The 27659-nt window shown below is 39.1% G+C and overlaps 1 protein-coding gene across 24 annotated transcripts in view; it reads left to right on the forward strand.

Annotated features, from left to right (window-relative positions):
- Positions 1-26517, forward strand: part of MICAL2 (microtubule associated monooxygenase, calponin and LIM domain containing 2) — a 124272-nt gene extending 97755 nt beyond the window's left edge. For 19 of the 24 annotated variants that reach the window (XM_068685350.1, XM_068685355.1, XM_068685353.1 and 16 more), the window contains 8 exons: positions 2584-2681; positions 4869-6234; positions 11689-11783; positions 14217-14309; positions 16181-16274; positions 21099-21201; positions 22090-22163; positions 23194-26517. In XM_068685350.1, coding sequence (XP_068541451.1) covers positions 2584-2681; positions 4869-6234; positions 11689-11783; positions 14217-14309; positions 16181-16274; positions 21099-21201; positions 22090-22163; positions 23194-23378 — 2108 coding nt within the window. In that variant the 3' untranslated portion in view covers positions 23379-26517. Of the gene's footprint in view, positions 1-2583; positions 2682-4868; positions 6235-11688; positions 11784-14216; positions 14310-16180; positions 16275-17010; positions 17034-21098; positions 21202-22089; positions 22164-23193 lie in introns of those variants that run through there. The other 5 variants (XM_068685357.1, XM_068685376.1, XM_068685363.1 and 2 more) reach the window with 4 other exon arrangements.
- The last annotated feature ends 1142 nt before the right edge of the window (positions 26518-27659 follow it).

Raw genomic sequence — 27659 nt, forward strand, 5'->3', positions numbered from 1 at the left:
CTCAAGTATACTCTTAAATGATGTGTAAAGTATATTCAGCATATACTGGGAACAGAATAAAGGCATTTTTTACTCTCTGGAGGAACACTAAGTCTTAGTTTCTGTATTTAATCCACTTAATACTTAGTTACAAGAATTCATATGATCATCAGTCACATTAAAGAAAAATCTGTCTCCTTTTCAAACTTATTTCCCAAAACACATATGTTTCATAAACAGCACGAGGTATGCAGCCAGAGAAAGGAAATTGGTGTCCTTTCTATATTGGCTGAAAGATTCAGGGCAGGATATTGCCTTTCAAAATCTGTAATTCCTGTTCTGTAGCCACAGACAGCGCCACGCTCTTATTTGTTGTCTTGGTCACCACGAGTAGCTCCAAGGCCAAGCAGATTTTGGTAATGCCCTAAGGATTTTTTTGTTTTTGTTTTTTGTATTGTTTTTCATAGTAACATGTTTTTAACATGAAGCTGCAAATATAGCTTCAGAGCCTCAACTGGAATAAGTCAATAATCTCTGTGCAAGGCAACAAGCTGGGACGCTGTGCTAAGTGCTGCTCTTGCTTGTGCTGCCCTGTCCTTGTGCAGCAATGCACCCCTGTGTGCTGCTGTCCCACAGACCCCTGGGGCTGCACAGAGGAAAAAAGTAATTTCCTCTGTTACGCATGGTAATGGAAAGGCCACACTGGGATGCTGCTTCTCCCCCCACTCTCACTACCAGGTGCCTGGGGGGGGGGGGGGAGGGGGAGGAGTTGTGTTGGTAGTGGAAGTGAGAACCGGGGGAGGGGGAGGTAGGCTGTGAAAGTGAAGAAGGAGGAGCTCAAGTTTGATGATGTTTTCTTAGAGGACCATTACTGGACTTTCTCAATGTGTCTGAAATGATATGAAGAGTGCTTTTACTTTCACGCTCTTTTTCTTGCTCTCTCCCTGAAAACTCATTGCCAAAAGATAAAGAAAGCAAGACCAGCAACAGATCAGAGTTGTGGCATCCTTTTTAATCGAGTGACAAAGCTGGGTTTTTCTCAGTTCAACCCCTCAATGCTAGTTGCTACAGGAGTACCTTAATGAACTCCAGCTCATCGTTTCCCTCAATTCTTGACTGAGAGTAACAAATTGCACCAAGATTGGGAACAAAACGGTGAGAGGAAAGGAAAATGGGACTCTATCCCTGGCTTCCCTTTCTGAAGTCCATGTGCAGGAGCTGAATTCTATCTTTCCGATGTGTTGCTTTTGTCTGTCGAAGCTTTTGTTGGAGCTTTTTTTGTCTGTTGGAGCTTTTTTCTCTGAATAGAAGAAGCAGAGTTTGCACTGGGAACCGTTGTGGGTTTCAGAACTGTTAATTGGGATTTGGAGTTGATAATTCAGCTATAAGTAGACTTCTCATGTCAAAACTTGATGTGGTAATGTCTTGGCTGAGGTGTACTTTTCTTTCATCCAAAGACTATTTATTATATCCAACTCTCTCACAAATATTAGAGTTCTGCTGACTCCATTCAGGTGCAAGTTATTCACCTGTATTTTCTTCCAGCAACTAAGTTTTGGTTTAAGGCCTACAGTAATGAATTACCTTGCCTCATCCTTGAAGATCCTACAGCATGCTGTCCCTTAGCCCAATTTAAGAGAAGGGAATTAATTCTGTTTTTACTACGTGTATATGGTTATCACAGAATCACAGAATTTTCTAGGTTGGAAGAGACCTCAAGATCATCGAGTCCAACCTCTGACCTAAAACTAACAGTCCCCACTAAACCATATCCCTAAGCTCTACATCTAAACGTCTTTTGAAGACTTCCAGGGATGGTGACTCCACCACCTCCCTGGGCAGCCCGTTCCAATGCCTCACAACCCTTTCAGTAAAGAAATTCTTCCTAACATCTAACCTAAAACTCCCCTGGCGTAACTTTAGCCCATTCCCCCTCGTCCTGTCACCAGGCACATGGGAAAACAGGCCAACCCCCACCTCGCTACAGCCTCCTTTAATGTACTTATACAGAGCAATAAGGTCACCCCTGAGCCTCCTCTTCTCTAGGCTGAACAAGCCCAGCTCCCTCAGCCGCTCCTCGTAGGACTTGCTCTCCAGGCCCCTCACCAGCTTCGTCGCCCTTCTTTGGACCCGCTCAAGCACCTCGATGTCCTTCTTGTAGCGAGGGGCCCAATGTTTCTCATTTCTTTCTCTTTAGCCAGCCCTCTCAGAACCCATCCACTTTTCTTCATTTTTCAGAACTAAGGCTTCAGAAATATATGGTTGTTTTTATTGCTTCTATTTTTAAGGTCTAAAAGTGCTTTAAAGAGGCTGACTTCTTTTTTTCCAGAAAGTTTCCTGTAACTCACAAGATGCTTCACTTCATTTAAACAAAAAGTAGAATAAATTCAGCTTCACTGCTGAAAATGTCAGCATGTGTTTTGTATAGTGTGCATACATATGCAAGTGGGGCTATAAACTTCATTACTGTAGGTCAGCTCTTCAGGGTAAAACTGTATCCAGATGACTCTTTAACTTTTTATTGTCGTTCTTTAATTGTGAATTTTATTTAAGGTAATAATGTGAATATGATAGTAAAAATGTGGTGGTGGTGTTTTTTGGCAGATTTCCCTCTGCTTTCTAACAAGAAACCTGGGCTACACTGGAAGGAGAGCTCAGCCAGCTGTCAAAGTGATCTCAGAGAGGATCAGTTCCAAACACAGGTATGAAAGAGAATTGATCAGAGTAGCACTAGCGCTACTACTGTTGGGACATGCCTGCTTGCAGCAGGATTGTCTGAGCATCCTTTGCTCTTTTACATAGTTTTGGTACTCTCAGTAACGAGCAAAAGTTGGAGTTATGCTGTTATACATAGGGAAGAGATTCTGCTCTGATTGGTATAACCATTCCCAAATCACGTGGCTAAGTCACATTTGCTTTCTGTGAGACTAAGACTTTGATCATGCTGAGATTTGGACACTAACCTCTTGTGTCAGCCAATATGTAAGCTTCCTTCACAACACAGGGCTTAGCTGCCACTGGCATTTGCTTTGTGCCACAGTTTTTTCTCAAAGGAGAGCAAACCCCAGATCTCTGGCTCTTGGTGCTCCTGAGCTAGCTGTTGGTCTAGCCACATGCTCATAGGTCTGGATGGGAGGTGGGTCTTCAGGTGGTGTGTGTTGGGCAAACGGACACATGTCAGTACTGGGGCAGTAAGAGGGTATCACATCCAGATGGTTTAAATGCTCCCTCTGTTGCTGTGCTATGGGATGAGAGGCAAGTGCCAGCACTGGTCTTAGAGAGCAGATCTGAGAGCTGAGGTGAGGTGTCAAGCAGTTGCATAGCACTGGCCAGAGGAAACCTAGCAAAGGAGACGGGGAGACTTTAGGCTGCTAGTGCCCTTAGATGTACATGTCTGATGTTTACCACTAGCATTAGATGGGCAGAAGACTTCTTTTCCTAATTCACAGCAAGCTCTTGACTCTACACCTCCCCCAGCTCGTGAGCATCTTCAGGTTCCTACAAGTCCTAGGCTTCCTTTTGTAGTTTCTGCTTTTTAAGGATGAGGAAGGGTGGGCCTGTTGCAAGCATAACACTGTAGCAGAAGTCATGACCAACAGTCATGAGCAGAGCACAATCCGTCCTCCTGACTATGAGCCAGGCCAAGTCCTCTGTGTCCTAGCCTGTTGTCCTCACCCTTGGGTTAAAGTGATTAAAATTGCTTGACCTCAGGGTCTGCGTTCCAAAAAAATCGAGTCTTCAACATCCATGGTGCTAGCTGAAATCCGGTCCAGCACAATAGGGCCAGGAAGGGAGTGTCCCTGGAGGGCAGAGCAGCACAATGCTGCCTGGCCATGCTGCACACAAGGAGAGATGATCGTCATGCTGCGATTTCCACTTGACACATATCGCTTGGCAGCATTTCTCTTACTCTAAAGAGATATTAAGTGGGTGTTTATTCATTTATTGGTGTTTCTCATGTTTTTATCTGAGATCCTGGCCAGTGTTAATTTCAGTCATCAAATACAACTACGAAGCAGAAAGTAATCATTATTACCTTACTTCCTATGCGACTTCCTATGCATCTAGGAAATGAGAAGTTAGATTAATGGCTTTACGCATGTGAATTTGGGAATCTGGCATAGAAGTGGAAACAGGAATTAAATCTTCTAGCCATCCGTTATCTCATAGCATTGAGGATAAAATGCCCCGCCTTTTAAAAAGAAAAAAAAACTGTAGTTTTGGTCTGTTGGCTAGGTAATGTGGGCACTTATTCTTGTTACTGTCTACAGCAGAATGTTTTAGTGGTTGGAGTAATTAATTTAAATCTTCACCAAAGGAAAAAAAAATAATAAAAGAGAACTAATTGAATTGTTTAAACTACCATCTTGCATTTTACAATTATTTCTGGGTTACTTCATTCATTTGTACCTGCACCATGTGAGCATACAATATTATAAAAGTGGTTGGAGAGGATGGATTATGGCCTCCTCTGCTTGCTGTAAACTGTAATGTGATGCAACTGAAATGTACGCAGGAGAATAGAGCAGATCGACTTTGTGAATTTTCCTGTAGATAGGACTCTTTCTTTCCAAGGAAAACATTGAAGATGATTCATAAAGATATGACAGATTCTTAGTATGAATTACGTTGTTTGCAGACTATTAAAACTTCCCATAGAATATTAGATCTCCTCTCCTAGGTAAATATTATCCCTTTAGGGAGAAAAGCTTTCTTTTTTTTTTCTTATTGTATTGTCATCTATGTATGTGTGTGTATCTATATATAAAAAATTATGATTACTAGTATCATGTTAATATTTAAATTGATTGAAATATTATATAGAATAAAAGATACAGTAAACTATATTTTTCTAACACCAGTTAACTTTTTTCCCTTACACTTGACAGTTGACTTCTTACAAGAATCCACCAAAAGTTACAAGAGGACATGTCCAACGCTACAGCCCAGTATCTCAAAGAAAAGAAAAAGTCAGAGAGATGCATGAAGATGTCCATCTCTACATGCCTCATTGTCCATTTCAGAGCAGGGCCAGAGGTTCTCCACGGATCCCTCGTGGAAGTGGGACGCTGACTGATGATTTTTTGGAGCCTGAAGATATAGATTGTCACACTGGAACATGTACGGGCCAGAGCTGGAATGAAAACAAACAGAATTATACCTCTGAATCACAAGGTTTTAACAGCAATGCCAAAGTGCTGCCATGTCTGTGTTTGAAAGAAAAAGATGAGAAAAATACAAGGCACCCAGGAGAAAAGTTTGAGCAAGAATTAAAGGAGGCAAAAAAGAGGCTGGTGCTTTGCACAGAACAGCAACCTATGTTGTATGATTCAAATGGGGTAGGCTTAGGTGGAACCAGGCTGCAGAATCAAAACAAAGGAGTGCTGGGGATTTCAGAGAAGGATAAGGATACTGACTGGAGAAAAGGTGTGTTCAAACAATCTCATCATTTGCCTCTCTTATTTGCAGATGATGTACCACTGGCTTTGTCAGTTGACATGAAAGGTGCTCTGAAGAATCCAGATACAGCTGCCAAGGAGCCTACAGCCAGCCAGCCAAAATCACCACTGAGGCTCATTGCCAATGCAATCAAGAGGTCCATTTTGGAGCCTCTAACCTCATCTACAGAAGGACTAAAGCAGGACTCAGACAGCAAATCCAAAGCCTCTTCAGAAAAAACTTACTTCAGCTTCCCCAGTACTCCTGGCTATTCCCTAAGCCAAAGGAACAGTAATAACAACAGAGCAAATAACAGTCGGCCACAGGAGCTTAAAATTGGGAAGCAGGCTGGAGAATATTTAGGAATAACTTGCAATTCTCTCTCAACTCCATCTAATTTTTCTGTCAGCTCTGAAGAGATATCTCCAAGTGAATACACCAAGGAGCTATTCTTCCCAGTCTACAGTCCACAAAGCAGGCCTTCCAAGACCACTGGTATACCTCAGAAATCACCTTGCACTAGGATGGAGGATGTCCCAGGACTCCTAGAAAAGTTTACGTTTAAAGAAACTCCTCCAGTGGCTTCCAGGGGTGATATATTTACCTGTAACAAGAAGTACCTCCTTGCTTCATCTCGGGAACCCAAGAACGTTCCCAGGGACAATCTGGATGATTCCACACAGAAGAGTAGTCTTGGGTCACTTTTTGATAGACTGAGAAGTAAGGTTCATGAAAGAGAAGGGAATTTCCTTGTGTCATCTCTGCCTTTCATGAGGGACCATTCTGCAGAAGACAGGCTACATTTTCCTTCTGCAGGTGAGGACCTGAATGCAATTATTTATTGCAAGCATTTAACATTTAAAAGATTGATGTGCCATCATGCAAATCCCATTTCTATTGTATTTCATGTTTGACTCAGAGTTGCTGTCTACATATGAAGATTTAATAAATGTATCTTTGGTTAAGAATTAGAAGTTAAAGGTGTTGTCAGAGCAGAGCACAGACAGCATGTTGGACACAAATTTGGTCTGCTGTTTACTAGTATTCAAATGTGTTCGGGACAGGAAAAATGTACTTGATGAGGTAGAAGGAGCAATGGGGCAGAAAGGGATACAGAGCAGTTGTTCCTGTGACTCTAAGTGCATTGTGAAAAGGGGAGAAAAGCAGGCAAGTGGAAGGATGAGCACTGGAAGCTTCAGTGCCATGTGGAGTATGTTTGCTATCCTCTCCATGACCAGTTCAGATATTGTAGCAATAAAGCTGCAGTAGGAAGAAGCTTTGCTTTGTGTATCTGCTTTCTCAGCAGGTGTCTCTTCAGTTCTGCCTGCTGCTGTAGTGACTGAAATATAGGCATGCTTTTGGGAGCTATGTGGTGTCACTGATATCCCCTTGTCTTTTGTTTGTAAGGAATTAGCACCTTACCAACCTGCTCTAACCAATTTGAGAGTCTGTTTGGGCAGTGATTAAAAGGTACTGATTTTCATGTTTGTTTGCAAGAGCAAGCTTAATATTAAAGTTGCAGATGAGTCTAAGAAATATTGATGTCATACAAAGAGCAACCAAATTAATCTGAGCATGGGCTCAGAAAGAATTAAGTGCAGCACAGTTTAAGGTATAAAATATGAGGTATGAGAGAGACACTCACCTGTCTTTCTCTATAATCTATCTTTCCAAAAGCCCACTACAGAAAGTCACAGCTTTTTAACTCAATAACCTATTGAATTTTATTGGCATACCTGTTTATGCCTTACTTTATTAAATTATGACCCAAACTCAGCATTAAAATAACAATGTGTGTGTAAAATAATGCATGTACAAGGAATGGAATATAAACGAAGTTGCTGAAGTGCTTACATTGAGCTGCCAGATCCTTTTTGTAACCTTTCTGCTTCAGAACTTGATGTGAAACTCATTGAAATAAATAGAATAACTCCCACTATTATTCCTGAGCTTTTGGATCAGGTTCTTGGAGCCTTCTTTATCTAACAACTTGGAAAACCAGGCCTTCCTGTTGAGCCAGAGGATGCGAAGGACTGCTCTGAAGCCACAGGGAGTTGCTAGTGTTCACGCTTTTCACACTATGGTCTCAAACGAAAGGCTTTTTCTGAGCCTATAAAAGTCATCACCCATAGACTAAGCCAAGTTGACTTGCTCTTAAGTAAATGTATTATAATAACTGTTATGTTTTGTTCCTACTAAAGTGGAAGATGTTCTTAGGTTTGAATAATACTATACTTTATTTAGATTTTAAAAAAAAATGAACAAAAGATGATTTAATAATGTGCAAGCCAAAAGAGGAATTAAGTTATTATAGTTATTGAATATGGACATTGCAAAGTCTGTGCAAAATTAAAAAATACAACTTTGATCTAGCCATTTGCCCATGCTTGGCTTTTGCTCAGTGCTGCTTAGAAATTTGGGGCTGTGCAGAGATCTGCCTGTACAGACTGCCTGTGCGTCCAGGACCTAGGACAACTCTTACTTAAGCAGTGAGGGTTCATGCACTGATTTCAGTGAGAGATTAATTTGAAAAAAATCCTAGGTAAGTTTGCCTGTAGAAGACACAGGTGTTCCCAAACAGCAATACAGAGGTTTGTAGGTGCAATACTGGATTTTTGATTTGCTGCAGAAATATCATTGCGGCTTTATTGATGTTGCTTGTTTCCACCTTTGGGTGAAATCTAAAAAAAGATTAATCTAAATCTAAATTTGGGTGGAATCTAAAAAAAGATCAATAAAATTGATCAATTGGATGACTAACTGATCTCACTTAAGCCATCTTGCCCTTTTGAAATTAAAAAAATAAAAATGCCAAAGAGCTGTCTTAAAAATCTTTAATACCACAAGGGGGGGAATGGTTTAAAGAGAACCAAACCAGGTTGCATGAGAGAGTTGCAGTCAGCTTAGTGTCTGCCTTCTCTTAGTGTTCTGTGTACGTGGTAGCCAGCTGTAACATCTGCAATAAGCCTCAGCAGTAGATCCAGGGTTTAGGTTAGCTTTGACTCACAGACAGACCTTCTGAAGGTGGTGGTTTCACGAAGCTGGTGATTTATTGGTAGTTGTTTGTGACCCAGGGTTTGCTTTTTGTCACTCATGAAGAAACAGAGGGAATATTTTTTTGTCACTGACTGAGCTGAAGTCATATGAATACATTTTTAGAATTGTTCCTTAGAGTAGATGAGAGTTGTTATGACGATTTATGACTGCAGTTGTTTACGTGGCTCATTTTATTAAGCAGAATTACCAGTTTAGATGATAAGAAAATCAGATGTTCCATGATCTCACTTTGCTGGTTTTGTGCACTTTTAGGGATTACTTGCAAATATTTTACGTTTGTACCTGCTTCCCATTACTGCCTCTTTGCCTCTTTGTACTATTGAAAGTCTTCATGACTGCAGTATTCATGTCACCTAGGACACTCTTATTTCAGTGATTTTATATTTTAGGGAACTGAAACACTACAAGATTAAATTGCATGCCTAAGACCACATGAACAACCTGTGGAAAAGCGGAGATGTGGAACCAAATAGACAATTGATTTCTACAGGCCTTTCTTTTCATCTCCTACTTCATGCAAATTCCCGTCTGTTTTGGGACACCAGTGCCCTAAGAGATGTGTCCTTTAACCTTTCTTTTCTGTAAAACACTGAAGTACTTAGGCAATGATTAACGCCAACAACCTTATAAAAAAAAATGCAATCCTGGACACTTACAGACAAAGCCAACAGATTAATGTAACATCATGTTATAAAAATGCTGTTATAAAAATAGTTCCCGTTCCAAGAATTTCTGTATATTTAGACTGCAGTCATTACTGTGACACAAAACCACTCCAGAAAGCAGAGGTGAGCTGTGATGTACAGCATTTCACCAGTGGTGTTTTTTCCTATAAATCTCCAGAACAATCAGGAGTGCATTTCCCTCCAACAGAAGCCGTAACCTTTTAAACCTTTCCTTACGACACCTCCCTCTCTGTTCAGAGGATCTCAAGTTTCCTAGGAAAACCAGTAGCCTGGATTTATATGTTGAAAAGGATTTGCAAAAGCACTGGACTTTGGTTCAGTTGTTCCTACAGAATGCAGCTAGGGTTTTACTGCTGATGGCATTCAGTGCCAGGGCTATTAGACCAAGGCAAAGTGTCTTTGAGACCCACCCTCAGATTACCAAGGTGTGAGGAACTGTAATTTACAGATGCAATTTATGTTACATGACATATATATGTGAAGATATCAAACTCCAATATCAAGAATTGGATGTTTCTTACAATTTTCTCCTTTGAAATGTATTCTGTAATGCTGTCGGATTCAATACCAATGCTCAGTTCCCTGTGATTTGACAGCCGTGAGTCAGGTATGCTGGAAATGTGTGTGCAGCATCCCTTAACAGTCTGTTTTGGAGCAATTTAAAGGGCTTTTCTCTGCAGAGCAAGTTGCTAATGCTTAGTTCTCCATAACCAATAGGCGCTGGCAGGGCTGTGGACATAACTCAATTCCATGCCCTGACATTGGCTTCCTCATGCTTGTGAGTTGGGTCTTGTTGAAAGTCCTTGGAGAAGTCAGTGGCCCTCTCTCGGTAACAAAAAGGAACACAGCTCCTGAGTTGCAGTCCCAAGGAGGAGGCAGGTGCCCTTGTGTTACAGAAGGCTGCTTTTCCTCTAGACCTTGTAATGCTCTTTAAATTATTGATATTGCTCAAAGAGGAGGACACAGGGAAGCAATCGCTTATTCCCAGAGCTGAGAGAAAAACGGGAGTGTGTAATTGCTTGTGTGGCTAGCCCTGCTGGGGCTCCCTGGAAGGTTTGCAGATTGCATATTATGGAATTTGATTTCACCAGTGGTGTGACTGCAGGGTACTTACTGCAAATGTTTGGTTACATGGGGAGAAACAAGGCAGGTAAGTTTACTCCTCAAAAGAAATAGTGACTGTGATACCCCCCAATGCCTTCCTCCATCTTGTGCACTGGCAAAGGCTTTTGAGCCTGGCCGTCCCTGCTCATCCCGCAAAAAGACCCTTTGAGCTTGCAGCTTCACTGAGCATGAGGACTGGGTGCTTCTAAAACCAGATATTTTTCTTACCACAAATTACTTCCATTTTGCTTTCATTGCTTTACCCCCTGGAATAAACGTGTTTCCTGGATCCAGGTTTTAAATTAGAATTTAAGACAGAAGTCCTGTTTCAGGGCTGCAATCCAGTACAAGGAAACGAAGAAACATTTAAACTGAAAGAATGGGAAGTGATTTTAATCTGAATACAACTTGCACATAGAAATCCAAACATTACCTAGCAGTTACAAAGAAAAATGGCATTGTTAGCTGTAAATAATGTACAATTCCAAGATGTTGCCCAGCTGTTAATCATTAACCCTGTAGCAGGTTGAAGTATAGAGACAGATGTGGCATAGGCAGTTTTATTTTCTTAAATAAAGAGAATGAATCTATGAATTAGACAAATTAAGAAGAAATTCAAATATTTACACACAGTTGAAACAAGATGCTGGGAAAACAGGCATGATGGAAATTGCTGCAATTAAATGTAATTTAATTTATAATTCTGAAAACATGTTTCTTCCAAAGGCAGCCTTTGAGTTTTCCTTATGGAGTGCATTGTTGTGATGTATGGATTTTTCTGACTTATTATGGCATTTTAATCAACAGTTCAATGATGTGATAATATTCCTAAAGCAGAAAAATAAGTGACGTTTGTTTAGACATAATTAATGAAATATTTATGTTGCATGAGGCTGTGTGATAAAGCCTTGTTCTTTTAGTCCATTTGCTTCTGATTACATTTGTGATTTTTTTATATGACCAGACATTCTGACGCCAACTATTTTACACTGAGCAGATGTCATGTAGTAAAAATGGGTGCCAGATGCTACAAGCCACATAAGGGTAATTTGTTTAAGAGCTGGCTCAGACTTTTTGCATTCAATTACACTGTATAGTGAGCCTTATACAATCATTAGGGTAATATGGCTAACTTCAGATATACATTTTAATGAATGTTGAATGCATTCAGAACACCATGCTACATGAAGAGGGCTCAAGGAATTAATTTATTTGTCCATAATACCTGAAAAAAAAAATCAATTATATACAAGCAGAGTTTTTGACAGTGACCAAAATTTAATTATCACAGTTGACCAAATTTCCAAATTGCTCTGGGTGCTGCAAAGTGGAACTCAGGGCAGGTGCAAAGAGTCTGTATATGTTAAAGAACATTTTTATGTTTTGTTTTTTTTCCTCTGATAGTTTTGTTCCTTCATTTTAGGATGTGAACATCCAACTGTCAGAAAAGAGGCTGCTGAGTATTCTACTTCTTCCTCCGAGGATGAATTTGAATTGAAACCGTCATTAACACATAAGGTAACCTTTAGTCTGAAGCAAAAATACATTTTCACAGTTGGACTATATTTAACATTCATCGTAAACTTAGATCTAAAACACACCATGATTTCTCAAAGTGGGGACTGGAACTTTTTTTAGTAGAGGTTAAGTGTCTTGGATAGAAAAATAGATTAAAACTATGACAGATGAATATCAAAATTTCTTTTTCCTCTTTGGATCTGTAATTCCCCCTGATTGTACCAGTGTTGACAGAGGAGGTCTTAATTGGACAAATAGACATGTTTTACAGAAACCACTCTGAAGCAGCATTCATAAGTGGATTTAATATGTAGTCCAACAAGCAAACCATTGAAAAAATTAAACCAAACAGATGCAGATTTCCCATACGGAAATACAACTTCATTTGTGAGGTACTACAAGCAGATTGCATGGAAAATGCTGTGTTTACCCTAATCAGCATGGCTGCATGAGCTATGAATTCGCACCCAGATCACATACATTGGAAGGGCCTGCTGCACACCGACATCTCTAAGCCCTAACTCAGCTCATGTGTCTCACTGGAGCAGTGGGTTTAAATCACCAGTGAACTCTCGATACCCATCTGATTTGAAGAGAATTGAAGAGCTTTTATTGCCTGAATAGCTCAACAGAAATATGTTTACCTTTTTCCCATAAAGGGAATATCAGTAAGTGGAATTAATAGTACAAGGTGGCCTTTTGATTTGTTGCTTTGGGAGGCTGGGGGGGGAGGCAAGAGGCTGCCCAGTACACTATGAAAAGCCAAGCTGAGATCTAAGTGGGGCTTCGAATGGAAGTGCAGTTGTGCAGCTCCAGACCAAGTGAAGCACCAAGAGGGGGAAGTGCAGGAACATGTGGCTGCATGTTCTGCCAGCCCTCCTGGGTAAGGACATGCTGAAGTTGCTGAAGCCTTTTGAAGCAGAGCAGCTGTAGCATTTTTGGAAAAGTTATCGACAAGTGTGGATCTTTTCATTACCCGAGAGCATTTTTAGTTTATTTTTAAGAAAAGGTCTCCAGAGAATAAATTTTTCGTCACACATTGGCATTTTTAGTTCTCTTCTATCCACCACATAGCCAAATGTAAGTCTTACATTTGCTTAGCCATTTTGAACAGTACCCTACAAATAATATGCTTTAAATAAATGTATTGTTTGAAATACAGTTGCTTGAAATTGTGGGAGAAAATAGAGTAATCAATATTTAGGTCCTTTCAAGCTCAAAAGATTCAAAAAAACAACAGACTTTTTGTTAACTGGGGAAGTGTTACAGGAAAGGTGGTCTATAATAAGTTAATATTACAGTGAATTAAATTAAAAAAAAAAAAAAAAAAAAAGACAGAGAAAAGGGAGAGATGAGATACAGGAGAAAACTGAAGAGGAGCAACTGCCCATTGTGCAGCCCAGGCAGCGCTGCTGGGATAGGGGTGAGAAAAAGGGTGGGCAAGTGGCTGACACACATGGTGTCTACAGTGGCTCATTTTTTGATACATTCGTCCCCCTTGTCTCTCTCTTGGATATCTCTGAGTACCTCTTTTTTTGCCATTACCACTGTTTTTCACTGGCAAAACTGGGTGGGAAAAAATCTAATGGCTTCCTGGCTTGTCGGTTTTCAATCATCTTGTCTCCTGTACTCATATAATCTGTCTCTTCATGAGTGGAAAAACCACAGCCTTGCAACACTTCTAGAGAGTTTAGGTCATGAGCTAGATGAAAATATTCCCCCGCAGCACATGCTCCTTGCTGTTCCTGGCAGTGGTGCTTGGCGGCCATTTCTTTCAGATACATCCCTTCTTCCATAATACAAGCAGCCCAGATGAGCTGCTGCTGGAAGTGGGGGTGGACCTCAACTGGAGCAGGCAGAATGGAAGAAGGTCTCTCCCAAAGCCAGGCCGGGCGGTATTGAACTGGAACCACAGCTGATGCCAGCTGCTCTTCCTTCCTGCCCTCAGCCTTACTGTGCAGGTGTGCGTTATGATCAAACCAACTAGTTTTTGTAAGACAAATTTCTATGGATAATACCCATTTTAAACATCAAAGAAATTATTCACAATTCAAGCAATTTTATTTTACTCCAGCAGCTACAGCAATAGTAATGAGTTAAGTTTTCCTAAACTGGTTTGATGACCTTTTTATTGATAGAGATGGTTCACGTATACTTAGTATTTCAGTAGACCTTGTAATGATTCAAAGTCAACACAGGTTAATGTGTGAAAACTTTCCTACATCAATATTTTCATTTCAGTGAGGTTGCCCAAAGCAGCATGCAGCAGCTCACCTTGCTTTGTGCAGGGGACTTGGATTAAACAGTCTCTGCAGATCTGTTCCAACCTGAGTGGTTCTGTGATTCTGGGGAAGACTTGTGGTAACATTTAATATCATACGTGTACATTGATTGCTGGTTTTTTTTTTTTTCATTTTCTAATATTTTTGGCAGGCAAAAATGTCTCTTAGAAGGAGAAGGAAGCTGGAGAAGGAGACAAAGCAATTGATTAAACAAGAGGAGCTGAAGAGGCTTCACAAAGCACAGGTGACAATGTAGCTTGCAAATACCCCATTTGTTTCCCAGGAGTGCCTGGTGAGGAGGGGGGTAGTGAATGTGGCCCATGCACTCTCATTCCTCACTGGGACTCACTGACTTCTTCATTAAAATCCACCCAAAATGTCAGGTGCAGTAAGATGCTAGTGACAGGGTCTTGCATCTCTGTGTGTGACAAATCCAAGTGTGCCCCAGTTGATAGTCACAATTTTGTAATTATGCATTAATGCAAGACCAAGAATAGTAATGACTGACAGTAGCAGTAGAACACATTGATCATTAGGGAAAGAGAGAGAAAGGGGAAATATCATCCCCTGAGAATGCAAGAAGCTGTGCTAACACTCCAGTGTACTATAGGACACTGGCAAAATAGAATGATGGCTTTTGTCCTCTCTGCCATAAAAGTGAAAGTGAACCATTTTGTTTTTCAATGTTGCAAAGTCACTTCACTTCATGTAGGACCCTGATCTGAACCCAAGAAAAAATTTACCCCACACTGATTTCTGTCTTGTTCCTTCTCAGCTGCTAATAATACCTGAGCTAATGTGATCAGAACTAGCTCAGTCTCTGCATTGCAGCATGGATGCCATAGGGACTGCAGAGTAGAGTTTTGTCTTTCCAAAGAAATCAGCTGATGACTTTGGGTTGTCTGCACTGTTTCCAATGTGATGTTTAACTTTTGTGTGTGTGTTTTCCCATGCAGTAAAATAAATAGCAAGGGCATTTTGTCTAATAAATGTTTTTTGAAGGCGAAGTTGTCCACCATCCTCTGTTTTATTACTATGCCAGGTGGACAGTAAGAGCTATGGAGCTTCTACTTGCTATTTCTGTACTACTACTAAATATAAAAAAGAAAGCTATTGAGTTGTTTTTCAGATGTGAAATTGAGATATCTGTTTATGTAGACATCACTCCTTTGGCAAAATGTATTACTGAAAAGGATAGAACTTATTTGTTTGAACCAGACAGTAGAAATGCTAGTATCTAGCAATTTCTATAAAATCAGTGACAGGAAAAAAAAATCCATGTACCTACTCCAAAGAAAAAAAAAAACACTTAACATTTTTGTTTTTTTATTCTGAGCACTGTAAATGATGTAACATTCTCTTCTTTTACTGCTTTGTGGAAACAATCAAATCCAGACTTTTTGAACAATCTTTCTTGTCTGTTAGGCTGTTCTGAAGGTATGGTTTGGAATGCCCTATCACAGCCTGAAGTGGAAACTGCTGAGCATCTACACTTGATGATTCAATCTTCTAAAGGCATTTCATGCCCATTATCCATAAGGCACTTGTAAAAAAATCTTATGCCAAAGGGAATGGGTCACTGAATCTAGATGTCGTTTCTGTGCCACTGGATTATCACTTCTTAGTTACTGGACCTTTTCCTGCCTGTGTCAAAAGCTTGTGAAATATAAGAGCAAAACAAACAGCAAAAAAACATGGGCAAAAAAAATAGCTAGCAAAGATTTCTAGCTGTAAGCCTTGAATATTTATGTGAGGTTAATCTTGTAGCGTCTTAAAATATGCACCTCTGGATGTGTAAGGAGTTCAGTTTTCACACCTTGCAAGATACAGAAATTGTATCATCATCTCCCATTCAATAGTGGGAAAACTAGAGTTCAGAACTGACGTTGTTTTTGTACCGGAGATCTTATCCACACAAAAATGTGGATAGATACCTAGTAGAATTTGTAGAAATTGTAGTAGAAATTGCTTATGTGCCTAATACAATCAGTGAGTTTGCAGATCTCTTAACTCCTCAGAGACCTTTTCAAGCTCTTTCTCTAACCACTGAGGCCATCTTTTGTCTCTGAATTTTTAAGCTATGTCTGCAGCTTTTATAACCTTATAATTTTTCAGGCAGTCCAGCGGCAACTAGAAGAACTGGAGGAAAGACAGAGAGCACTGGAGATTTTTGGTGTTAAACTGGAGAGAGAACTCAGAGGAGAATCAGGTAAATGACACAGTGCTTGTTGGTGGTGGGTTTTGTTTTTTAATACGAGGAGTTTTATCATTGTCATAGAAAGAGTTCAGTGCCAGTGCAAAATTTGAAATGAAACAGTGATTGGAATGACAAAAATCCTTGTTTACCCTTTTCCTCAAACTCTGTTAGTTCAAGAACCATTAGGCTGAACATTATAAAATTCTGTTGATTGTCACGTATTTTGAAGTAGTTGCCATGCTACTGAATCTGCATTTCTCCCCCCCCCCTCTCCTGACCCATTTTTTAAAAATTGAGCTTAATTTCATCTTTGGGAGGGAACCAATACTGTTCCCAGGAGCTGTGTTTCAGTTACCATGCCTAGTAACAGAGTCCTTAATGACTTCTCCCAGTGTGTGAAATGTCATTACTCTGATGAGGGCAATGGCCATGATATAGCAATAGCAGCCTGCAGTCCCACCGCCTGGATGGGTGGAATGGAGCAGGGACGTTGTCCTGGTTGCAGACTGGGACAAAGCTTTCACTCACCTGAACCAACTGTGCCAACACACTGGTCCACAGCATCCTCCCAACGCTGGTGGGGTGAAGCTGGGGAGACCTCCTGCAGGAGGATGGAACAGGACAAAGGGGGTGAGGGAAAGGCCTGTGTGTGTGAGGGACTTCAGAGGAGCATATGTTTCTGTGCCAAAAGGGTTCTGGGGAGCCAACAGACCTATTGCAAATGTCTCTTTATTTACCTCTGCTTTAGAAAGCTGAACCTTGTGCTTTTGAGACAGGCAGTTGCACAACATTGCAAACATAGGTATGTTTTGGCACCTGATCTTGTCATCTTAGCTAGACAACCCAGCAAAATCTCTACATGCTGACTGTTTTAATGCCATATTTCTTAGCGGTTATCACTCTTATTCTAACACCAAGCTAACCAGTTTAACAACAGAGTGTTTGTGCAACCTTCTAAGTTTATTAACAGATTTCCTATAACTAATAGTGGTAATGTATTTCAAATGTTATTTTAAAGGCTAGCATTATCTTTTTTCCCTTAAATGAAAACATAATTTATCAAATAACACCCACTTTACCACCTATGAGAAAGTGTCCTAAAGAGACTGAGGATCTGGTGTTTTAGCTTTTTTCTTTACAGGTGAGTGGTTTATGGAGACATCAAAAATATGGGGGGCAAGAGATTTCTAGCTCATGGGATACGTGCAGAATACCAGGATAAATGGTCTAGAGCTACTTCTTGGTTTTGCTGTTTTGACAATCGCATTTCCTAAAGAAGGCTGTCTGCCAAGAGATTGATGCTTCTCATTCTCTTCCCATCCTTAGTAATTGGATTGCCCTCATTAAGGTGAAAGTACTATTTTTTCTCCCTGTTGATTGTTTGCGTGTAGGTGGCCAGTTACAAATAGGGCAGCTACTGAAATATAGGATGTTACTGTGTCTCAATAACTATTCTGGTGCAAAAGCATGAAGTTTCTGTAAGTTTCCCAAACAAAACATGAGTGCTTTGTTGCTTGTAACAACACACATGTAATGATGCAAGAATCAGTGAGTATAATGTTCCATTCAATCTTCTTAAAAATAATGGGCATTATTGTTTAATGAATGACCACTGTTTATTAGGTTAAGTTGTATTTAAGTAGGTCTGTGCTTATGTAATTCAAGTGGTTTAATAGGTATTATTAAGGTAATTAGAAAACAATCACGGTTCAGCAATAATATTGAGCTGGAAAGGTTGTGAATAACCAAATTTAGAGACAGGTCTGCAAACACTAGTCTTCAGTGACATTTGCGCAACTCTCTAATAATTCTGTAAGCAGGGGATGAATGGCCCCTTTGTTAGGAGGAGTTATTCATTAGCTCCTCAGCTGAATTAGAAGAGAACATGCATGGGTGTGAAACAACTCCCATGAAGACTGTTGAGCAAAATGAGGCTTTGATGATCTTCTAATTGTAGTGACAACAATTCATGCATTTAAAAAAAAAAAAAAAAGAATATCAGTTCTATGAGTATTTTTTCATGGCCCTTATTCCCTTTATTTTGATTCTAAATACCAAATAATAAATCATTAATGTACAACTGCTTTGTTTTCCATTGACATTTGTGGAGGCTTATAGAGATGATCTGCCTGCAGGAAGATACAGAAATAAAAATCTCCTAACATGTTTTCCACTGAAACTGACATAACCTATCAGTTGACTAAACAAATCATGAAGAATAGTGGTGAAGAAGAAACTCTGTGTTGAGAAAACAAAATAAATATGTGTGTTTGTGCACGTATGTGTTTTGGAAGGTGAACAAACTTCTGTACATATTGTGGGTAGTTTTTGATTTATAAGCATCATATCCAGGGTTTCTCAGAACTTTTAACAGAGTCCAAAGCGATCAGCTGACAACTTCGATGAATAAGGAATATGAGGTCTAGAAGTTCCCAAGGCGGTGCAAATTCTCAGGGTCCCCCTTACTGTGTAACTGCTGTACATAGGGACAGCATAACATTGCTCTGTGGAATGAAAGTTTGACAGTGAAAGCTCATTACAGCCTCTTTCCCTCAGAAGCGATTAATATCGAAATGGCTATGATGTAATTAGAGCATTGAACTTTCAAGTGGGATTTTGGTTACAAGAGATTTGGGCAAACCAGAAGGAAAGTTTTGCTTTAGTAATGCTGTAACAAAAAGCCAGCATAGCTCACAAAACAGACTCTCAAATGTTTTTTCCTTTAACATTTAAAAAATATTTGTCTTACTACCTTACGCCAAATGCTTCAGTGGCTTGTTTTGCCCTTGGAAGGCATAAAGCAGTCCATCAGACTCAACTATTAACAGTGTTATTACGAAACATTTGAAAGAAACATTTGAAAAGCTCAAGGAAAAATGCCCCTGGGAACACTAGGGGAGTGTTCTGTGAGATGAACAAGTAAGAAAACAAAGGCTATTTTTATTTCAGCTTCCACTGAGTGACGTTTTTGCAAAGCACATTTCTGTTTGTGTACCTCAATCAAGCTACAATACACTGTGATTAGAGAGAGAGGTTTTAAAGTGTAAAGAGGAAATGTTTAAAAAATATATATGTATTTTTGCCTAATCAAGAAAACAGCAAACAGGAAATAGTCATCTCTGTATGTGCAGGACATACACATTCCTGCAATAGCAATGTTTTTAATGACTCTATGACAATCAGTTCCAGATGATAATTTCTGATGATGACACATGAAGACCAAAGGCTCTGAATACTACCACTATATCCCTGTGCTGAATCTGTGACAAGCTACCATTGACACATCCCAGCCAGATGTGCTCTGGCAGTCACTTTGAGAAGATGTTTTTATCACCACTTGCTGACCTGGAAGATCCTTTAGGAACACATCCCTTATGGCCAAGCTTTATTGGAATCATTCAGCAATAAGAGCAAGATTTCTTTGCTCTTTTTCTCTCCTGCTGCTTTACTATCCTGTTTCACAGTAACAAAGCAAATCCCAATGGGAAATCACCAGTGTACAAGCCACCATGACTCCTGTCCTCGGCACAGGGGCCCACACAATTCTATTGCTGGCATGAGGAGACCTGGGCTCTCTGAGATGACACTGCCTGATTGTAATTCTGCATCAGTACTGGGGTCACATTGAAGGGTGGCTGAGTGCTTTTGTTTTGTTTTGTTTTTTTTTAAAAAAAAAAAAAGATGGAAAGCATGAAGTAAGTTGCATGTTAAAATCTGCGAGAAAACTCCATAACTGTGTCCACTTCGGAAGGTGGACAGCTTCAACTTGTTTAGGAATATCATTGGGCTTAGATATTCTCTTGACTGGCTTGATTGAGATACAGCTGGTAAAATGAACTTACACATTCACAGATAGGTTTGCAAAAGAAAAGTAGAGCAATATGTAATCAATATGCCATTTTTGATTAATATAGGTAGGGAAGTCACTATCTCCTCCAGTAACTACATCCTGTTGATGCAACAAACACTGCAAGCATATGGGACAGACCTGAACAAGGATGTTTGGGGAGGGTCGTGTGAAAGGGCGCAAACCCTTTAACACCCTCTGACGTGCCATTGAAAAACACCCAGGGGTTCTTTATTGCTCTGTTTTAGAGCAATAAAAGCCTTTACCTGGTGAAAGAGGAATTCATCCTCTTTAGCAAAATAGACTCAGACTGTGAACTCTTTGGGAGAGAAACCATCTCATTATTTTATTATTGTATCTGTATTATTATTGTATCTGTACAATGTCTACCAGTGATGCCCTAACCCCAGTTGTTCCAAAGCTACCCTAGAATAATAGATTTTTTGTGTACCACAACCTTTGCTGCCAATTAAAGCAAATACAGATTTAGAGGCCAGTTGGCAAAGGAACGGACATCTCTACTGGATTAGATTGTACATGTGACGCCCACTGGAAGCAGGGATTAGGCTGATATCTGCCAGCAAGTACATCCCAAATCTGACTGTGTTAGTGGGATATCAATTTCTAAATATAGTTCTGGAGTCCACTGTCAACAAAGAAACTATGTTATCAAAGGCAGAACTAAAAGTGAGTGACTATATTTAAAGTATATATTTATATATATATGAAACAACAAAAAAAGCTAACTTCCAAAGCAATAGTGCTTTGAAAGCTAATGCATCTTTAACTGCAATAAAATACAGCATAACGGCATAAACAGGAATGTTATGTGTTATGTTTGATGTTACTGTTATTAGTTGCACAAAGAATAAAAAAATCTGCATTTGAGCTCACCTAGCATTATAAATGAGGACTATTTAAAGTGACCTTAAGTGGCAAAAGCATTGGAAGGAAACTCAGTAATGCATATTCAACTCTCCTATTTTAAGCAGATTCAGGTACACAAGATGAAACTCAGATGCTGCATGAGTGGTTTGAGCTGGTCCTGGAGAAGAATAAATTAATGCGTTACGAGTCTGAGCTTTTGATTGTGTAAGTAAGAATGAGCATTAGCACTAAAGAAGCGAAGGGGAGACAAGAACTTGTACTCACATGACATCTACCCACCCTTCTGTGTGATGGAGTTTGGAACTGTTGTAGAATAAATGCATCCGCAGTAGCTGCAGTCTGTTTTGATCACAGATTTTCAGCTGAGCCCTCCTCATCTTTCCCTCACACAGTGGCTCAATTATTTCAATCCTATAGGATACTCTAAACCACTACAGCATACAGGTGTTCTGCCTTTATGTAGTGTGGGCCTAATTATGTAGGTGTAATGAACACTTGGGCACTTTGTCCTGTGGAAGAAAAATAGTCTGACAAGCTTATCTCAGTTTTCATTGGACATAGTGAATTCCTTGATCTTTTCTCCTACAGAGATGAAAAAGTATATACACCAAGACAGTAAAGAGCTGTCTCAAGTGCCACTGTTTGTGATTGATGGAAACAACATTGGTTGTAGTTGCCTCACCTTGCTTTGTTTGAAACAGGTTCAGCAGATAGGCATAGGTGACTGCCAGATATTTTTTCCACTATCTCTGGTCAATGTGGGAAGGTGAATAGAGCTGCAGCAGTCATTACTCACTTATGGCAGGGCTCTTAGTTCATGGGAGGGTCCAGAATCTTGTTCTGAGTGCCACCAACAAGGCACAGCTGGTCAAAGCCCCAACTGTTGTGGTGTAAGAGGGAGCTTAATCCAATACGTAATACAAAAGGTGGTATTGGTGCTTCTGGCATTGCTGTGCAGAGACTAAGCTTTTAGCTTTGACTGCCCATTAGGAGGATAAACAATACACAAACTCTTGGTTGAAATAATACTAATATATGTATGTCTTTACTAAATATATATATACTATTTAATGTGCTTTTTATTGTATCCAGAGCCCAAGAACTAGAACTGGAAGACCACCAAAGCAGGTTGGAACAGAAGCTGAGAGAGAAGATGGCTGTTGATGGTAAGCAAAGCAGGGAGCATGTTCCAGCCTGCAGCCATAGACTGTGTCCATGTGAGTCCCTCCTTGCTCTGAGGAGCAGAGGGGCTGATGTTCTTCCTCCTGTGCTCTTCTGTGAGTGCAGCTCAGCCAGCAACATCCAACTTGTAAGATCTTTTCACCTGACTTGGAATAAAGAAAGCTGAGCTAACCTGCCCAATTTTTAAACTGGATTAGATCAGAAGCACACCTAATGCCCCTGATTGTGCTGTGCCTGCAGCAGCATACACCTAACATGATGATGGGCAGCTACAGGAAGTGATTTCTTCAACTACATAATGCAAGAGAGGTTCAGTTAACTCTGATGCTACCAGTTGCCGCAGTACTTTGGAACTATTTTTATGTACTTTGGATTACAGTTTGGGTTTGTCCTTTCATTCACTATTAGAAAATGGAGCGTGGGGAGTAGGAATGCAGGCAGAAGGGGGGGGGGAATGCAAAGCACTGAATATGCCAAAATATCCTGTTGTGTTCTAAGCACCTGGATTGCAAACTACTGTTATTTTCAATATTTTTTTTTCTGGGAAAAACAAACAAACAAACAAACCCTATAAATTTACTTAGATTCTGCATTTTGCAACTAAGCTTTTAAAATTTTATAAATTCAATTTAAAATCCAACATAAATGTTGTTACCTTATAGTTTATTTCCTGATATAGTAAAGTGCTTTCTGCTATATAACATTTTAATTATGGTGTGATGTTTAGGCAACATTTATAAATGTTTTTGTAAATACGTAGTGCTCTTACTACTAATTCCACAGCCTAAGCTTTGCTAAAAGTCCTAATATAGAATTTAGGGGCCTTAATGGGCAACCTTAAATGGCCCAAATGCAGGATAAATTTTCCCTGAACACAAACATAGAAAATATTAACTGCCATTGTCTTCATTTCTTGATGACTAATATTAATTCATGCTGCACATCAACAGTTAAAATGCAAAGCATAACAATATAGTGATCTAGATTCTAACCTCTTGTTTTATGGTCTTTTAGACACCCTTAAAGATGAGATGGATCTAAATGAGGAGGATGAAATTTTTACTGAGATGATGAAAACGGTTGAAGAAAGGGACAAACTTGTGTCTGCCTTAGAGGAGCAGAGAGTGAAAGAAAAAGCAGAAGATCAGCACTTTGAAAGTATTATCTTATCTAGAGGCTATCAGCTGAGTGGGATTTAAACAGCCATATGTAAATAAACATGATTTCAGCAATATTCATAATCACAGAGGTACTATCTTATGAAATATGAGGGAATCCAAATTTGAAGTCAGCTTATTTGGGAAAGGTCATCTTGTTATCTTAAGCAGTTTCTTTGCTTACACTCGAGTGAGTCAATTCACTGTCAGCTTCAAGGGTCACAAGAATAAAGAACGGGACTGGATTTACCTGTGTGATGGGCATCACGGTCTGTAAAAGGGAAATTGGAGCTCTGATGTTTTCTTGGAATTTTATTTTAATGCTGAGAATAGAGTTCCTGAGAAACATGATGACATCATCCAGTATTTTTGAGATGGCATTACTTTCCATCTGTTTGTCTGACTCTGTATGTGGTTTTGGGGATATTTTGGCACAGCCAAGCAATGATGAACTATTTAAAGGACAAAAAGCAAGTTACTTGTATAAAATTGTTTAATAATAAATAATTAGTTTTTATTTCTGGTGGAGGAAGGGTCTTTTGACTAATAACTATGTATAAGCACTCATTAAAGCTATTGTAAATGCAATGTCAGAAATTAATTTTTCAGGTATTTCTAAGTTTTAGAATACTGTGTATTTTTGAACAAGATGTTGAAACAATATTAAATCCCTGCATTTTGTAAGGGATCATCAAATGGGTGACTTATCCTTAAAACTGTTATAGGCTCAAAATAGCTATTGTATGGCACAGATAAAGATCTTTTCTAAAATATGCTGAATGATAATTTTAAAACCCAGACCTGATTAGCATCTATAGGGTAGATTTTACAGTTGTTTCATAAAATATATCACAAATATTATCATAGGTGTCATGAGTAGTGTAGCAGTTACAAATCTCCCTTAGAATAATTTATCAAAACATTTGCAAAAATATTGTTTTGTAATGGGAACATTTAATAGAAAATGTTGTGAGTATACTTAAATTACGTTTATATTGCTGCTCGAAAGTATATATGGAGATTTTTTTGCTTAAAGGAGGTATCTGCTATATTTTTTTGTACATGCATTGTACAAACAGACATTGGCATAGCAGATGTGCAGAAATTATCATTAGTATTCAGCATACTTTTAAGTACTTTCTTAAATCTGAGATAATTGTGCCATTTAAGATTGCTAACATTCCCAACTGTATGTATGATGCACTACATTTTCAAACCGGAAAAAAAAAAAAAAAAAAAAAAGGAGAAACTGAAAACCTGTTTATTCTTGAATATCATTTTACCTCATGCTTTGACTAAGATTTGATGTTCTCATTATTTCAAAAATGGTGCTTATTTGCAAGAGTTTTCTGTCTTGCAGCCAAAGCTACAAGCATTCTTGTTGCAAAAAAAAAAAAAAAAAAAAAAAAGAGCTAAAAAAAACCCTCTTGGTAGCTACTTGTAGGGTAACGGACACACTGAATCCTGTCACAATAATTTATGAATGTTTTTTTTTCTGTATTGTAAGAAATTTAAAATATCCTTTTTAAAATTAAAAGCAAGATTTTACTGTTCACCACAGATTTACAATATACCTCTATTGGTGCAAGGAACATAGCAGTGTTCTGCAATATTTATGTATTTATACTTATTTATTAGCCGGTTTAAAGAGGATAAGTGTCTCATATTTTCTAGTTTGGATGTTGTCTGCAATTTCCATAAATAAAAGTGTATTTCTAACAGTTATTTATAGGTAAAGGCCTGGATAGTAGACTAGATAGCTTTATCAATTTGGTAATTATTAGTATAAAATATGAATTTAGATTTAAACAGCAATATCTTAGTGGGATACCCTTCAATATAACATATAGGACCTTAGCAATATAATTTGTATTTCATCTTGGAAAGAAATAGCAGAATCCCTGAATATATGTCAAAATTACTATCGGTTTGGTGTTTTTTTTTCCTGCTGTCATTCATATGCTGAGCATACTTTGATCTTCAGTTTACATTTTTTGTTGAAATGGATTGCAGTGAGTGGTTTTTTAAACCAACTCTATTACTTAAGATTGACACAAAGTAGAAGCAAGCAGGACAGCAATAAATATTTAAATTTTCTCTGTTGAAATCTTCTGGCATTTCCAGTTTTGTGGAGAAAATTTCTGGATTTTACCACTGTTCCCAGAAGCCTCATGTAGTCCAGTAGATTAATACTGTCTAGATCATCCATCGTTGTTCTCTGTAGAAAACTGAGAGTCATAGTATTTTCAACAAAATTTTTTAACGTTTTAAAGCAACCATTTTTCTTAGTGCTTTGCACAGGATGGTAATTCAGCACAGAAGCCCTCAGTTATATCAATTAAGGACTGTTTTTTTTTCACCTCACTGCTACTCTCAGAAAAGCCCATTCATCCTCCTGTTGCTGCTGTACAAAGAGCGGGAGGAAGGGCAGCCTCAGAAGAACATGAAGCACCTTGTCCTGAGGGGCAGATACTCTGCCAAAGTCTGATCCTCTTGCCCAGGTAAGGTGCCACACTGCAAATGCCCAGGTTCAGGTCACTCCACATTGTAGACAGGCCCTGAGACTTCACCTTATAGCAGATCCTTGTTTGGCCATTGAGAGCTGAGAATATTAAAGTCAACAGGAGCTGAGAGCCATCAGCATTTTATGGACCTCAAAAATATTATTTACTAAAAAAATACTTTTCTGTGTGCCATAACACACTCCATCCACAACTGCAAGTCTTGTGTGTCTGCTCCTGCATGTAAAAACCTGTTGGGCTACCATTATCCTGACTGATACTGTGTACCTCACAAGATTAGATCCAAAAATGAACTATGCAGGTGATTTAAAAATAAATAAATAAATAAATAATCACCTGCAATTTAAAGCAGATCTTCATGTATTGTGAGAGTAGAGGAGGAAAAAGAAAAGTTATGTGCACTGTTCATAGGTCAATTTAATATGGCTGACTTTATTATAAATGTATTTAAGAGTATTTGGTTATGAGTGTTCTTGCTGCTCAATCTTTTCGGTAAATTGACTCACTAACGTATAATGGATTTACGGATTTTTTTTTTTCAGTCCTTGGCACTGTCATTGTTGGGTATAATGTGATGTGCTGGAACCTATTGGCCATATCTAAATGGACTAGATGTGAGCAACTTTGTATTTGAAGAAATAAAATTGTATCTCACTCTCTGAAGTCCCAGTCATTTCCATAGTAATTTCCCTCCCTTGGTAGTGTAATAATGTGCGTCTAAGAAAAATCTGTGGGTAAGAAGTATCAGTTCCTTAATTCATATACTGGTAAGTAAATTACACTGTCTTGCAGTTCACAGATGCGTTCTATATTTTAGAAATAATGACACCCTGAAGCTAGACAGTATTCAACTCTTAACACATGAGGTGTGAAATCCATAAGATCAATGACTTCCTTATGTTCTTACACAGGAATTGACAACCTAATTTCTTAAGATCTGACATACAAACAATAACAGCCTATGAAGACTTGAAGGAAAAGTGTCCCTGATTGGATCACTGAGAATTGATGATCTTAACTTAAATCTTAACTTTACTTATGTTAGGTCTTGTTGTTCTGTTACTTTCTGCCAGTGGAAGAGCCTTACAGAGCAAGACAGCGTGTTGCTTGAGATGAGAGAAGCAGATAGGCAAGATTTCAGCCTATATGGGCACCTACGCTGTTGTCCTCTGCTCAGTGACTCTGAACTAATTGATAGTTCTCTCCTCATCAGATGACAGACAGATGGCAGCTTCTCTTCAGAGCTCAAAATAATTTTTGGCACATTTGAACTGAGGTTTTTCTTCTTTTGTCGCAACCTTTCCCTTCAATCCTGTATGCCTGAGAGGCAGACAGGTATGGCAGTGACTTCTCTGATGATACCACTTCTAAGTTATCAGGACTGCACAGGAATTACCTACTTGCTGGGTTACTGGAAATAATACATCAAACTTTTATCTGTGTTTAAAACCTTACAGACACATTGACTTTACAGTCAGCAGGTCATCAGCTGGGGGGGGCCCTGCTGGCGCAGAGCAGGAAGTGGGGAGAAATGCCCTCAGTAAAGGAATTTACTGCTATTCATCTCCCTATGTCCCCTCTTCAAAAGATCATAGGTCTAAAGAAAGCCGATTGGACAGGAAGTTCAGGGAAATGATTTTGTAAGCCATTATTTGCCTCAAGATCAATCTGGTCGCTCTCAAGATAAAGGAATGCCTCACATTTTTGGGCTATTTGGACAGCTTTCTCTGGGTCCACACAACAAACTTTGAGGACCTGTGCCTTGAAATCTTTGATTCTTAGCTTAAGGATTATGTGATTT

The sequence above is a fragment of the Anas acuta genome, chromosome 5, assembly GCF_963932015.1.
Source record: "Anas acuta chromosome 5, bAnaAcu1.1, whole genome shotgun sequence".
NCBI lineage: Eukaryota > Metazoa > Chordata > Aves > Anseriformes > Anatidae > Anas > Anas acuta.